At 36.4% G+C, this 17,110-nt stretch overlaps 1 protein-coding gene and 1 pseudogene across 3 annotated transcripts in view; one reads left to right on the plus strand and one right to left on the minus strand.

Moving 5' to 3' along the window:
• Positions 1 to 17,110, minus strand: part of LOC136777994 (lysosomal acid glucosylceramidase-like) — a 232,896-nt gene that overhangs the window by 146,370 nt on the left and 69,416 nt on the right. For 2 of the 3 annotated variants that reach the window (XM_066734585.1, XM_066734584.1), the window contains exon 2: positions 9,177 to 9,275. The exons of the other annotated variant lie outside the window; for it this stretch is intronic. In XM_066734585.1, the coding sequence (XP_066590682.1) occupies positions 9,177 to 9,199 (23 nt within the window). In that variant the 5' untranslated portion in view covers positions 9,200 to 9,275. The remainder of the gene's footprint in view (positions 1 to 9,176; positions 9,276 to 17,110) is intronic. 3 annotated transcript variants of the gene reach the window in all.
• Positions 10,415 to 11,175, plus strand: LOC136777960 (uncharacterized; annotated as a pseudogene).

Genomic DNA, 17,110 nt, shown 5'->3' on the forward strand with positions numbered 1-17,110 from the left:
GTCGAAGCCGCGCACGATGACTCTTCTGCGTGGAAAATTTATCCTCGCCGGTGCATGGAGCTCCTCCACCAACTGTATCTTTTCTTTGCTTATTTTTTTTCCAAAATGGACAGATTCTTAGAATTTATAATTATTGCTAAGTGTCTCACGTATCAGACCTTGCTTACTCACTTTTTCATCCAATTTTTCACAAATTGTTTCCAAAATTTGGTCCATCTTCTTCTCAAATTGTTCATTATGTTTATTCAATGACATTGTTAAATATTGTTTAAATTCAAGCAGTAAATTGTTTAAATTTGGTTCGTGAAAGTGTTTCCTACTCTCACCATCCAGTCCAATTCCAAATTTATTTATCGACATTTCAAAATAAATGCACTACTGTCACTTTTTTTTTTTCAAAAATCAGTCTCTTCCCATAGAGCACCTAGTAGCTTTAAGACAACTTTTAGGTGTCTTTTAGTCAATTGGATGACTAAAAGAAGTCTATAAGACAATGTTTAGTCAAGTATGCTGTATGGGTTGTTCCTCGTTATTATTATTATTCCTCTTTTTGATGGCTCGTAATGCCGAGAGTATACAGTCTACGATGTATGTTAAACAAATGTAAATTTCACAACAGCAGGAGTCAGACATTTAATTTTTTTTTTACCTCGTGCTACCGAAAGACGTTGATATTACACTGAGGTAAGAATGTAACGTGCAACTTTCTTTATAAGATAAGATCCTCGTCGCGCAACTCCTCGATTATCGACTGTATCTCGTTGTGATGACTTGTATTACCGGCAGCCACCGATGCGATCAAAAGTCTCAAACGTTCGATAAATTCATTCGGATCGTTCCAATGTACGTAGTTGATTGGTCTCTCGGTGACACGCATAACACCTTTACCCCTTTTTTTTGATGATGTTGACGCTTTACTGACGCCTGATGTTGACGCGTCAGACGTTGACGATTTTCTTGCGCCTGATGTTGTTGGTAACCGATCAGGCGGTAACACTAGTTTTCCCAATAGCAATGGTTTCATAATTTCTGTATATTTTACACCTTTATTACCCTTGGTTTGTTTTAAAGTATCGTTTAACAGTTTATGCGCCTTAGTTTGATTGAGAATACTCTTGTATTGTTCCAAATCTTCGGGTTTTACAATAGCTCGATTGGGTTCTCTCATGAAAACTAGTTCATAAGTACCTACTGTACCGGTGTATAGCGTCTTATCGAGAATAATATCTCCTTCATGACTAATATCAAATTTACATCTACCAAGCGTCAGTTGCTCATTTTCATAACGAGGTCCAAAAGCACGATCAATCAAGTTTTCCCTATCGGTCAGAAGTAATTTAATGTACTTGCCAGGGATCGGATGTATTCGATTATGTTGAAAAGCATATTGTAACAAGCATGGTTCCTCGTTTTCATCAATATTTAATTTATCTAGCAAACTTTTTTTCGAATCGGGCGACGTTTGGTCGGTTATAGAAGACTCGTCGTCGGTCATGAAATCCGATGGATTCGTAATAGTTTCATCACTACTACTAAGATTCTTCGCTCTTTTAGCAACTCGATGCGGTTCGATGTGAAGTAGGCTCCCCTCCTCAATTTATCGTTGTATTTGAAAAAAGAATTATTATTTATGTTATCACTACCCTCCGTTTGCGAAACGAGTTTCTTCAATGGATCGACTATCGGCTTGAATGTCTCGTTCAAACTGCTATCCATTATCGCCTTCTCCGATTTCAAAGCACGATGCTTGTCGCGAATGACCTCGCTCGTCTTGGCGATCCTCTTCAGAAGCGATATTTCATCCATCGCGATGCTGTTTTGGAGGGGGTTTTGTTTAAAACAGTTATAAACCGATCTAACTGACACGGTTTTTAACAGATCCAACCGATCTGTTCAAACTGGCACTCGATTATCAACTGGCGCGGTTTCTCCGACCGACCTGTTCGTCGATCAAAACTGACCCTCAAGGCCGTTCGCTCGATCGTGGCGTACTCGTTGAAACCTTTGCGATATCGACCGTTCTTCAGAGAGCTATCCTTGTCTATTACTAAGAAACCGTAATCGCGACTTCAACAGGTCGAACACAATGTGAGAAATTTCTCATACGACATATCACTGTTGACGTGATCATTGAAAATATGCTTCAGATTAGTTCCATCCTGCTTAGATATTATTAGCAAGTTTGCGTTATCTCGTATCAGATGCTTTGGGATTTTCGCATAAGTCTGACCGAGATAGAAGTAATCGATGTTGGAATGTCTACCCATGCAAAAGTAGTCCCTTATATTGTCCTGCTTGTCGTTGGCCACATCGTCGAATATGAAAATGGAATTCGGCTTTGCATCCGCGACGTTCACAACCTCGCAATTGTTTGAAAATTGAAAGTAACCAATTTCCTCCGTGTCCTGCAGAAGCTGTTCCAGATATCGATACTTCGGTTGCTGCAGCGACTTCGAATAGACGTACAGGTTTTCGAATCTCACACCGTGCGGACTTTCTATAAGGCTCAGCAGCACGTTTGTCTTACCGCAATTCGACGGACTGCAAACTATGCAGCGTATCGTAGATGGTAATATCGATCCATGACGTTTTTTTATTTGCGTGGTAGCATTGTGAGCATGATTATCCAAATTTTTCATGCGAATAGTTGGCAAATGCTTCACGAAATGCATCCTCGCTTTTAACTTTCTGACATAGCTGTATCGTTCATTTATATTTCGCGAATTACGGAACTATTCAGTCAGTTGCCATTACGATGGCGTTAATGCTAGTCGTCGTCGATTCCCTGCAGAACTTGACGAATCATCAGCTCGAACACATACCGAAGATCGTATTGCTTGAGTACTTTCCAGATAGTATCGCGAGTGTGTGGGAAAGATTACCTCGGCACATTCGCGCGGACTCGGATGTGCAGCAATATCAATATTGCTTGCAACACTACAATCTACCTAATACTACTCACCACGACGGACCACCGAGACGGATGAAAGACTGCTACGTTTGTCAGCAAGAAGAGAGAGAGAAAAAATAAAGCAGTTGCTCTAAATGTCTGGATCGTTCTTCAATAAAGTCTTAAAAAAATTGCTATTTGAGCTGCACGTGCCCGGTTACAATTATTGCGGGCCCGGCACTCGACTCCGCGAAAGATTAGAGCGCGGCGATCGTGGTGTAAATCCGATGGACGAGGCCTGCCTCGATCACGACTTAGCATATTGGCACAACGAGGATCTACTGGAGCGTCATCAGGCCGATAAGTGCTAGCGAGGAGAGCGCGTGAACGTATTACCGCAAGAGACGCGACCTTTTGGGTGAACGCGCGGTCGCCACAGCCGTATGGGCATCGATGAATGCTAAGCGTAAACTTGGCTTGGGATTACATAATAATAATAATATTGTCAGGAGTGTAGCTATGCCGATACTGGAACAGTGGCGAGGGGGGTGCGGCGCGCGGGGGTCCCCGCCGCGAGAGGCGGGAGGTGTCCCCACTCTTCTGACGTCATGCCCCCCCCCCTTCTTGGTTAGCATATGAGTTCCCCCACTCCGCTGACGTCACAGTAATTTTTTAATTGCTTCACGAACGTGTCACAATTTTGATATAAGTTTAGGGACTGCATTGACCCCCCACCACTTATGAGTCCCCCACTCTGGTGACGTCAGGGCATATTTTTTTAATTGCTTTAGGAACTGCTGTAATTTTTAAGAGAGAGAGAGAGAGTGAGTGAGTGAGAGAATAGCGGTCTCGAATGTGCTATTCGGTTGAGCACAGCGTTTCGCGCTCGCCGCGACCTACAATGGTTACAAGCATCTTTTAAATATTTTTTCTATATACACTACTATTACTGCTACTACTATTAATTTGAACCCCCCCCCCCCTCCCTATGTAAGGATAATGTGGATGAAAGAACATAGAGTCTTTACCCTACATGTAGCTGAGTGTGTTACTTTTTTTGCAATAACTCAGCAATTTTTAAACTAACATATAATAGCATGTTTTTTTTTATTTAAATGTATTAGTGCGCTCAGATGTATTCGAACGTTTCTCAATTTTAAATATTTTTTCCACTATTATCTTTCTTCCGTGGAGAGCGTTCCAGGACAGAGATAATATCGGTGTCGGATGCAATATTCGGTTGAGCACAGCGTTTCGCGCTTCGCTGGACCGAGTCTATTGTTCTAACACGAGGTAATATACCTCAACTATACCCCACTACCTTATAGTTTGGTGGTACCCATGTGACGTCTCCCCTCTTACATGAAATTCCTATAGTGGATCTGTGGATGGGTGCGCTCATTCTAGTTTGTGCACTTGGACCGAAAAAGTCTCAGGGAATATTATTATTTAAAAAAAAATGTACGACGAAATCTACGCACACCTCTACGATTTTATATGGTATTTAAAAAGAATAAATCCGAATAAAAAGCTTCTGGAGAAAATTAGAGACCGTAAGTTACGACAAATTAAATAATATTGTTTTGCTTATAACAAATTAAATTATCTATATTTATTTTTTGAATTATCCGCTTACAGTTTTAAGGGAGAAAATTATTGAGAAGGAGCATAAACAATATTTACGTAAAGGAATTATAATAAGGAATGCTCAATGGGAAGAAGAAGTCATGCAAAATTTTAATTTCCAAGAAGATTTTGATTATTATGGAATCCGGTGGATGCAGGAAGGTGTGTGGGGGTCACCCAACCTCCAACACAAAGACCCTGATGATGAGGAAGGGTGGCCCCCAATTAGAAGCGAAGAATATATTTGCAATTTTTTTAATATTTAATTTTTATATTTAATTATACCTTTCTTTTTAAATTACAATGTTTCTTAAATAAAAAAAAACATCTTTATACGTTACTTTTCTTTATTAAAATACATATGTATAATTTTCCTCATCCATGTCCAAAAGTTCCACTACCACTGTTAGAATCACTGCTGAAGTGATAATTGCTCTCCTCTCCGTATTCAAAGAATAACAAACCCTACATTAGCATTATGAAACACTCTATACCTAGTAAGATAATATAAGCTGATGGTATAGAGAGAGAGAGAGAGAGAGAAAGGGGCTTCAACTTTTTTTCATCTTCTTTTTTAATGTAAAATAATAACTACTTCAAGGTTGTGATGATACATCACCCAACAATTAGAAATTTAATATACAATCAACATTAAAATAATTTGAACGAGATCTTTTTGAAAAGCGAAAATAGTTAAAGGAACTAGAAATTATCGTGCATTTTTAACGATAGATTCAACAACACAATTACAAATTAAAGCATTTCCTCAATCAGATAATAAAGGATAATTGGAACAGCATCTGTGAACAAAAAATATTTATTATTATTTTCACAATTTAATTAATTAATTAAATAATATTATGAGAGTCTAAACTTGTAACAATTCTTACCAGTTACCATAGATCATTTTCACATTCTATGGTATTATGACCATAATCTTCACAAATGCTGCACCAACTCGGAGCAGGACAAGTTATGGCCAGATGCCCATAATCACTGCATCTTCGACACCAATAGAATGGTGTCAAATCTACAACAGACTCTGTTTGTGTAGCCGTGGTTCGTGTCTATACAGAAAATAAAAAAATATTACTCTCTATTTTTTCAATTGAAGTAATAATAATAATAATAATAATAATAATAATAATAATTTACTTACAGTTTGTGGAGATTCCTGATGTATGTGCATCACCTCCCCCTCCTCTTCATCCTCCTCCATATCCGTATCCTCCAATAACAGATTAATCCTCGCTTCCATCTCCAAGTCTCTCCTTACCTCGGAAAGCAGCTGATAAACGTCATTATTTTCCGGATCATCATTACCATCCTCATCGAACAGGATATCCGAATCAATGTCACTCACTAAATCAATGACCGGAATATCATTTTCCTCAGTATCCATTCGGTTGATGTTGTTGCTGTTGTTTGGAACACCCATTATAATTTCATTTTTTACTAAATCACTGACAACAGACTGTATTGAGTGAACTTGGTAGACTGAGAATTAGATTTAAAAGATTATCATGTTTTCTCCAACTAAGTAAAAAAATTGCTGTTTCAACAGAACATGCAAAGAAGACGTATTATCTTTTTTCTCTCTCTACTCTTGATAGAGTTACATGAAGATCTTTCAAATATAACACACATTTTATTTCTCGAGGTAAAATGAGTTTATTATCAAGGTTGTGATGATACATCGTATGAGCTCTGTAGAAATTGCATACGATCGTTAAAAATCAGAAGTCTGGAGAAAATTGAGATGTGCATACATCGCTATGTCTTATTTACATGAAGATCTTTTCAATATAACACGTGGATTTTATATCTTGAGGTAAATTAATATTTTCATCAAGGTTGTGATGATACAGTATTTTGTACATAATCAGCAAATTTCAGAAATGTAGAGAAAATTGAAATCTGTACACATCTCTAATATAAAATTTCATACATATATACATCAGTTTATATAATTGAATTGTGCATATACTTATTCCTCCTCCCCACCCTAAAAATTGTTGTTTATACATAAATCGATCAGAGGAGCATCAAATCATTTTAATAAGTTCAGTGTGAAAGGAGGGCTCCTATCTTTGTAGATTTTCAAGGGATTAGATTGGCTGACAAATCTTTCATAGTGAAAGAATTTGCAGCTGTACGAAAGAAAGAAGTGCAACATATCCTATTTTCTCCACCATTCCAGCACGCTTGGCTTAATGATTGGGAGAGAAAGCAATCAGAGTAAGTGAAATTTGTTAATATTATAATGATTGATTGATTTTTATCTAATAAAATACATTTTATAGTTGGCTGTATTTAAATTACCATGGTCTACAGTGGTCGGATGATTATTCCCCCTATTATAAACATAAACAAGTAATTAAAAAATATCTAACATCTTATGAGGATGAGGAAGACAAGATTTTTGTGAAAGGTCTGGAAAAAATGAAATGGTTAAAAAAAATATCTGATTTAGATATTAATAATGCAGATGAATATAATTGGGGCGAATTTAAATTAAAAAATGGTATGTATGAATCGCAGTTACCTGTTTGCATGAATCATGATCGTATATGTGCAATGAGAAATGTGTATTACATGCAGTTTATGTATGATAAATTTTATAAATAAAAAAAAGAAAAATTGATTAAAAAACTTTATTTATATCACATATAAATATTTTTCTACCAAAAATCAGTTTAGATGAATTTGTAATAAATTATTTTCTATCACTTGTGTATAAATGAAGACTAAGCATATATCATGTTTCATTCTCATCACATCTCATTTGTATAAAAACGTGCACGTTCGAAAATAAATTTTCATTGTCATTTAACACTTTGTTACAAGATAGTTATCCAACGTCCTTATGGCTTATCCATTTTAAATCTTTTTTTTTTGTTCGGAAATTATCGAAGTTCAAAATGAATAACACTCTTCAGAAGAAGTTTAGTTTGGTGAAAACTGAGAGTGATTATCGTGTGTGGGTCATCTAGTGCCGCGATCGTATTCAGGAATTGAGAAATGTTAAACAGAATACACTTCCCGGTACGCGACAAAAGCATTTTACCGAAATCGCACGTATCAAGTGTCTCCTCCACCGAGTAGCAAGGGATAAAAGTTCAATAAAATTCGGTGGTGGTAACAATGTTGCTACTGTTGCGGTGTATGATAAACTTATTTGGGAGAATCTTGTTTCAGCATTTAAAAACCGAATATGTAGCGGTATGGTAGTTAACAGTAATTATATTGATCCACGCGAGTTTTTATTAAGTGCGGAAGAACTATTGCAAACTCATATAAACATAGTATTAAATAGTGTTAATTATATTAAGGTAAACTGTTCATTTAACGGACAATTTGTATGCAAAGACAATAGTGATAAAAAGCATATTAGTACGAAGAATAGTACCTTATATAAGACTGATGACTTTAGTGAATGGTACAAGTCCAATGTCGTACAAGTAATTTTGCATAGACTTAGTGAATTCCAAGGACGTGATAGTGTATGGGCATTGGAGAAAATTTACAGTTTAATTGTAAACATGAGCCATTACAACCCCCTGCAAGCAGGGTGTCAAATTCAGCTACCGTCTTCTATCATGACCAAAACAGCTGTGATAAATGTAAAAATAAGTGATAATGCTTGTTTTGCATGGTCTGTGACTGCATCGTTGTATCCCGCACAACCACCTGCTGTGGTCAGTCGATCATCCTCTTAACCTGATTTTCGATCTGTTTTAAAGGTTGGAAGCATAACGTTTCCCACCACTTTAAATCAGATACCGAAATTTGAAGTTGATAATGATGTTTCAGTCAATACCTTCATCTTGGAGGAGCAGGATGATCATCAGGGGAGAGAAAGAGTAAACGTCGCACCTCTACAATTAACTAAGAAAAAGAGAGATCGACATGTCAACCTTTTAATGATCACAGATGAAGAGGGGACTGCACATTTCATGTGTATAACAAACCTCTCCAGATTATTACATTCACATCGGTATAAAATGATTGAACTACTAAATATTAGCACAATTATTTTACTACCAATATTAAAGTACAGTTATTTTAATATATATTCTAATATTTTTTTAGGTGTCTACACTATTTTCACACAGTGGAGAAGTTAAAGTTGCACGAGTATGATTGTGAGCAGCTCAATGATAACCTGCATGTTGTACTACCTAGCGAAGGTGAAGACCGTTGGCTATCATTTAAGAACGTTAAGAATTGTGAACGAGTGCCGTTTGTCATATATGCAGACCTAGAGTGTATATTGGAGAAGACTGACCAATCTGATGATAACAGTAATAGTAATAGTTATCAAAAACATGAACCATTTAGTGTAGGTTATTATATAAAAAGAGTTCTCGTGATTCATCGTTCTCAAGTTACAATTCATATCGAGGTACTGACTGCATCGAGTGGTTTGTATGAGAACTTGAGAGTGTTGCACAAATTGTAAGCTATAGATTAAAGACCGTAGTACCTATGTCAATCCTTAGTGTCAGCGAAAGCTTGAGGCACTATAGTGACCCCAACTGTCATATATGCAAAAAGCCGTTTCTTCCAAATCAACTTCGAATTCGCGATCACGATCACTTAACGGGGAAATACAGAGGACCTGCACATAATAATTGCAATTTAAACTTTAAAGACTCACATGTTATTCCAATAATTTTCCATAATTTGTCCGGCTACGATTCACATTTTATTTTCGAAGCGATCGCGAATTTGTTGGAGGGATCTGTACATCTGCTACCTGTACATAAGGAAAAATATATTTCATTTATTAAATTTCTTCGTCATTATAATATTCATCTGAGATTTATCGATTCATTTAAATTTATTGCATCAAGTTTAGATAAACTGAGCTCATATTTGGAGGAATCTCAGCTAAAAAACTTAGTTTCACAGTTTCCTGGTTTAACGGAAATACAATGTAACATGCTTACAAGGAAAGGTATTTTTCCTTATGATTACATAGATAGTATAAGTCGTTTGGGGGAAACAACTTTACCACCACGAGAGTTGTTTTACAACAGATTGTCTGATAGTCATATAACTGAAGAAGCATATAATCATGCTAAAGATGTTTGGACCAAATTCAAAATCCAAACACTTGGGGAGTACAGTGATTTATATTTAAAGACTGATGTTTTATTGTTGGCAGACATTTTCGAGAATTTCCGTGATAGCTGTATGGTAAATTATAATTTGGATCCTGCTCATTATTATACGCTTCCAAGCTTCACCTGGAATGCGATGCTTAAGCATACAGGAATTAAACTGGAGCTTTTCACAGATGTAGATATGTTACTTTTTATTGAACGTGGTATACGCGGTGGTTTGAGCCAATGTTCCCATCGCTATGAAAAAGCCAACAATCGATACATGCAGGATTTTGATCCAGCTGAATCAAGCAAATATTTAATGTACTACGATGTAAATAATTTGTACGGTTGGGCAATGTGTCAACCTCTACCTACACATGGATTCCGATAGATCGAAAATGTTGATAATTTTGATATTAATAATGTACCTGAAGATTCATCCGTACGTTACATTTTAGAGGTTGACTTGGAATATCCACGTGAGCTACACGACAAACATTCCGATCTATCGTTCTGTCCGGTGCGTGAAAAGCCGCCAGGTTCACGTCAGGAAAAACTGCTTGCAACTCTAAATGATAAGATACGTTACGTTATACACTATCGTGTATTGCAGCAATGTATACGTAACGGTATTAGATTAACGCGAATACACAGAGGTTTAGAGTTTCAGCAGTCCACCTGGCTACGCGAATACATTGAGCTAAACACACGTTTACGTACAGAATCGAGAAACGATTTTGAAAAGAATCTCTTTAAGTTAATGAACAACGCAGTATTCGGTAAAACTATGGAAAACGTAAGGAATAGAATTGATGTGAAGCTCCCTACCAAGTGGGAGGGAAGATACGGGGCAGAAGCATTGATTTCTAAACCAAATTTTCACAGTCGCACAATATTCAATGAGAATTTGGTTGCAATACAATTATCGAAATTATCCGCTAAATTTGATAAACCGGTGTACGTAGGCATGAGTATTTTAGATATCTCTCTAAGACTTGTTTGTATGATTTTCATTACGATTATATGTTTCCTACATTTGGTAACAAATGTAGAGTTTTGTATACTGACACGGACAGTCTGATATACAGTATCGAATGTGATGATGTTTATTCTGTCATGAAAAATGATATTACGAAATTTGATACTAGCGATTATCCTTCTAATAATCAATTTGGCTTACCATTGGCTAATAAAAAGGTTCCAGGATTAATGAAGGATGAAAATAATGGTAAGATCATGACGGAGTTCATTGGACTGAGATCAAAAATGTATACTTTTAAAGTACAGGGTTGTATAAAAATGATCAAAAAAGCTAAAGGCATCAAAGGTTATGTTGTTGATAGAAGCATAACTTTTGATGATTACAAGGATTATTTGAATAATTTCAATGTACAATCCCGCAATCAAAATTCAATTAGATCTAAATTACATAAAGTTTTCTCAATTACACAGAAAAAAATTGCTCTCAGTCCGCACGATGATAAGCGTTTTGTCACACCTGGTACTGTAGCCACTCTACCTTGGAGTCATTATAGACTAAAAGAATAATTGTGTATTTATTATATTATATAAAAAACATGTTTTTCCTATTTATTTTAAATACAAGAATATTTATATTACATAAATGATCAAAAAACATTGTTCTTATTTATCCACGAATTATGCGTTTTATCCATACCTAACCATTTTACATAAACCTTGTTCCCTTACTTACGCAACACTTTTTCTACCAGGTATACATTACGATTAGCTGTTTTTAGGAGCTCATATTCATAAAATCCTCCATATATATCTTTACCATGAAAATCTTTAAGTAAATATGTGGCTGGATTTGTCCTTTGCACTTTTGTAACTTGAAATATTTCAGTAGTACAGTTCGCCGTGTATCTTTTAGCAAACACGTTCTTGTATTTGCTGATTCGCACAAAATCACCGACCTTGAACTTGGAACGTCCAACGACCTTAATTGTGTTGTATACAGTCGCGAGTAGCTGCTCAGCATGCTCAGGTTTCACATCAGCTGGACGCATTCTTATAGTACGATGCTTCCGTATGTTATAATCATCTACAAGCTATTGTATTATATTTCGCCATTTGTAATTACCGTTCAATGTAAATCTTTTCCACATTTCAGTTTTTAATGTTCGATTCCAACGCTCAACTATCGATGCTTTTAACGTGCTGTACATAGAGTAACGATTTATAGCCCGTTTCTTCATAAGCAGTTTGAAATCGCTGTTATAAAACTCCTTCCCGTTATCAGTTTGCAAATTTTTTGGACACCTACCACTTTTCAAGATTTTATCCATAGCCGCAGTTACTTCTTTAGCACTTTTGGTCTTCAGAGCTACTGCCCAACCGTATTTTGATAGAGCATCGATTACTGTAAGAATATAGTGATGATCAGTATCAACGTAATAACGCATATCAACAAGTTCAGCCTGCCAGAGATCATCGAAACCACGTATTATAACTTTTCTTCGTAAAAAATTTCTTCTCGCACGGACATGTAACTCTTGCACCAGTTGCTTCTTTTCTTCACTCACGATTTTCCCTGATTTTCTTTTTACAACCTTTCCCTCAGACACATATAATTTCTGTTTCTTTTCATCACTCATGATTCTTTTTCTTTCGAAAGCAATGGATTATCATGAGTATAAAATGTATGATGCATCCTAAACATTCACTTCTTGGATCCATCATTAATCTTACTGATTGTTTGGAAAAGTTTTGCTTCAATCTCCTGTATTTTTTTATTTATTCTCTCTTCAATTTTTTCCTCCAATTTAGCTAAACTGTATTGCAAGAACTTTATATTCACAGCACATGTATTATTATCAGAATCAATAGTCAAATTTACAATTTTTTTATTATTCAAATCCAGTGCTCTTTTAGTCACATTTAATGTACCAATATTAAATTCCTTCCTTACGTTAAAACCACTACCAAATTTATTAATTGACATATTGACGTGTGGTACGCAACTGATGAAAATTTTAATAAATTGTACCCTTTTATAGAATAAGATCCTCTTCGCGCAACTCTTCTATTATTGACTATATTTCATTATGGTGGTTTGTATGACCTGCGGTGGTTGATGCAATTAAAAATCGCAATCGATCATCTAATTCATTAGGATCGTTCCAATGTATATAGTTTGCAGGCTCATCAGTAACACACATAAATCCACTACCAGCTATCACTCGTTGTGATGGTACTTTATTGTAAATTAGTGGTTGAATAATTTTCTTATACTTTGGACCCTTATTCCCTTGAACCTGTTGGTAACTATCATTTGCTCTTTTATATGATTTAGTTTGTTCAAGGATTTGCTTATATATGATCCTGTCATCAATGGTGTAGATCTTTCTATCAGGCTCTTTCATGAAGATTAATTCAAAAAGACCTCTCGTACCAATATAGCGCTTTTTATCAATTAAAATATCACCTTCATGACTAATATCAAATGTACATCTTCCCATCACATATTGGTTCTTTTCATCTAATGTAACTCCGAAACCGTGATCGATTTGATCTATACTACCGAAAAGGAACAACTGCATATAATGACGTGCAATAGGTGGAAATGATCTCCAATCTATAGAATGATTTATTTGTTTTTTGAGCAATCCTAAGGTTTCCTGTCTTGATGTTGAATGTGATGATGCAGACTCGTGTCCAGGCTCTGAATGTAATGATGCAGATTCTTGTCCAGGCTCTGAATGTAATGATGTAGATTCTGGCATTGATTTAATTGGTAATACTGATTTATCAAAAGTAGATTTTTCATCATTATCATCATCATCATCATAGATCATCAATGATTTATTTGTAAGAGTGCCGTCATTGTTATGTAATTTCTTTTTTTTCTTGATAATATATTCATTAGGGGTTGAAGTATAATAACGCTTCCGCTTCTTGTCATGATTTATATCAATGTTTAAGTCATAAGATTCTTCATTGTTATTATCTGTTTGCATAACTAGTTTTTTCAGTGGATCAACTATTGGTTTAAAAGTTTCATTCAATCCACTTTCCACCATTGATCTTTCCAATTTCAGTGCGCGATATTTTTCACGAATCACCTCACTCGTTTCAGCAATCTTCATAAGTAGTGACTTTTCATCCATTTTTATTGTTTAACGAGTCAATGTACTAGTTCAATCGATCTTTATAGCTGTTCAATCAATTAGTTTAGCAGTTCAACCGACCGGTTCAGCGGTTCAAATGACCGGTTCAGCGGTTCGACCAACCGGTTCAGCGGTTCGCCTGACCGGTTCAGCGGTTCAACCGACCTGTTTAGCGGTTCAATCGACCAGTTCAGCGGTTCAATCGACCGGTTTAGCGGTTCGACCAACCTATTTAGCTATTCAATTGATCCGTTTATCTTTATACTGATTTGCTTAATAATGTATTTACACTGTTCAATGCTCTACGTTGGACTAACCCTTTTCAGCACTGATATGATGCTTTATGCTATTCGATGGTTGCATATTCATCGAGACCTTTCCGATATCGACCATTTTGCATACCACTGTCCTTATCAATTACTAAAAATCCATAATCTTCCTGCCAACACTTTGAACACAATTCACAAAATTTTGCAAATGTCATATCAGTGTTTACATGATCTTTGTAAACATGCTTCAAGTTAGTTCCATCCTGCTTAAAAATGATTAACATATTTGCATTATCACGAATCAGATGTTTTGGGATCTTAACATAGGTCTGACAAAGATAGAAGCAATCGATGCTCGAGTGTCGACCCATTGAAAAGTAGTCTCTTATATTGTCCTGCTTATCGCTTGCCACATCATCAAATATAAAGATTGAATTTGGTAATGCATCTGTCACATTTATAACCTCACTATTATTTGAAAATTGATGATAACCAATTTCCTCCATATCTGTCAATAGTTGTTCCAAGTAACGGTACTTCGGTTGCTACAACGATTTCGAGTAAACATACAGGTTGTCAAATCTTACACCGTGAGGACTCTCAATAAGACTTAGCAATACGTTTGTTTTCCCACAATTTGAAGGTACGCAAACTATACAGCGTATAGTTGACGGTAGCAAAGATCCATGACGTTTCATATCACTAACGGTGGCAGTGTGATAATCGGTATTAGAGATATTGATACTTAATGGTTGCTTTACGAAATGCATTCTCGAACGACTGTGGTGTTAAATCATAATTGCATAAGCTATTTATAGGCATGAAATCGGAGAATTCAATCAATTTTCATTATGCCAGCATTTTTGTTGGATGTTACAAGTTTGGAGGAGTTAAGCAGTGATCAATTGGAATACGTACCGAAAATTGTACTTTTAAAATACTTTTCACACAGTATTGATAGATATTGGAATAAATTATCCAAGCATATTCGTGCAGATCCTGAGGTTCAAAAGTATCGCTATTGTTTACAACATTTCAATCTACCTAATACTACTCATGCGGATGGACTACCACCGTTGATAAAAGATTATTATACATGTCGTGCGTTGGCTGCGGATCATTCCTAAATAAAACAATAAACAAACTACCGTTTGAGCTTCATTTACCAGGATACAATTACTGTGGACCAGGAACTCGACTTCAAAAACGATTAGCACGCGGTGATCGACGTGTGAATCAGCTAGACGAAGCCTGTCTAGAACACGATATCGCATATTCGCAATACAAAGACCTGTCGCAGCGTCATCAAGCTGTTAAAGTGCTCGCAAAACGTGCACGTAGACGTATCACAGCTGGTGACGCAACCTTGGGTGAGCGTGCTGCAGCAACAGCTGTCTGGGCGTCTCTGAACGCAAAGCGTAAACTTAATTTAGGATTACAAACAGATATGGTGAGGAAATCAGCAGTGAGAGAAACTGGAAATAGTGCTGTAAAAAGCGGAAAATTCGAGTGCCTAAAAAATGGGGCGGCTTGTTGCCTCTGCTCCCACTACTAGGTGCGGTGGGAGCACTAGAAGGTGTAGCATCAGGTATAGCGAAAGCTGTAAACGATGCCAAAGCTGCGAAAAAACTATTGGAAGAAATGCAGCGGCACAATCGTATCATAGAAGCAACTGCAAGAGGCGGACGGGGGCTGTATCTCACACCGTACAAACGAAGCGGAGGAGGGGTAGCAAAAAAATCAATGTCAAAGAAGCGAACAAAAAAGTAACTGTACACGGTTTACCAAGATCTGGTGCTACAAGTAATATTCAATTATCTCACGTATGTCGTGATATACCAAATTTTCGTGAAGTCTTTATACGTACAAATCTACCACGAAACGGTCCATGGTCTAATGAATGTGCAATCGTTAACCTTGACGATTCTAATGGTCCAGGCACTCACTGGGTTGCCTACGTTAAATGCAATAATCTTGTAAAGTTTTTCGATTCTTTCGGTAATCTGAAACCACCGACTGAACTTGTTCGGTACTTCGGTCCGCTTAGTACAATTTATTACAATCATGACCAATATCAGTCGTATGATACGAGCATTTGTGGTCAGTTGTGTGTTAAATTTCTAAGAGAACAGACGAAATGTCTTTAACATTTACGCTATCGGGACATGGTCATATATTGGAATCAAATTTTTTTCATCCAATCAATCTGGACGACGGTCACTATGAGCTGGGACTCGTAGATTTTCAAAGTATCTACTCGATCGCCAATGTAGATGAGACCAATAATAATTTTTACTTTGGTAAAAATAAACTAATAACCATACCTACAGGCTGTTATGAGTTGAGTGCGATAAATGAATACTTGCGTATGCGGATGGAGTTACCGTACGATGATAATGTTATTATTCTGCGTGCCAATAATATCATACTGAAAAGTGAAATAATATGTAAATATTCTATTGATTTTACAAAGATGAATAATATTGGTTCTCTGCTAGGATTTTCGTCATACCGCGTAATCCTACCAAACACTTGGGCTGAATCGGTCGAACCTGTGAATATTTTAAAAGTAAATATTCTACGTATCGAATGTAACATTACCGCTGATGTATATACGAACGGTAGACCACGACATGTCATCCACGAATTTTTCCCAAGCGTTCCACCAGGCTATAAAATCTCGGAAACACCGAAGAACGTCATTTACTTGTCAGTCATTGCGAGGGTAATCGATCGGCTCACATTACGTAATCTCGATCAAGACAATCGTCCTGTGAATTTGGAAGCGAAGAGATCACCATACGGTTACACATTAGAAAATGTTGATTTACAAGAATATTAATGATTATAAACAATCATTACTCGATAAACCAATCAGTCAATCAGCTGCAGTTGAATTGAATACATCATCATCATTATCATCATTACAGAGTAATATTGAAAATAATAAAATTGGAATTGGTAATAAGAAAGTGCTAACGAGAAAAAATTTAGATTTTCTACATACATTGGGTTTGACTGTGAAGAAAAAAAATCATGGATCCGTTGAACGTTACCGCACAGCCTGTATACGACATTCGCATA

This window comes from Prorops nasuta, unplaced genomic scaffold (assembly GCF_024137725.1).
Source record: "Prorops nasuta isolate Cenicafe-Biocafe unplaced genomic scaffold, Cenicafe_Pnas_1.2 PNAS00013, whole genome shotgun sequence".
Taxonomy (NCBI): domain Eukaryota; kingdom Metazoa; phylum Arthropoda; class Insecta; order Hymenoptera; family Bethylidae; genus Prorops; species Prorops nasuta.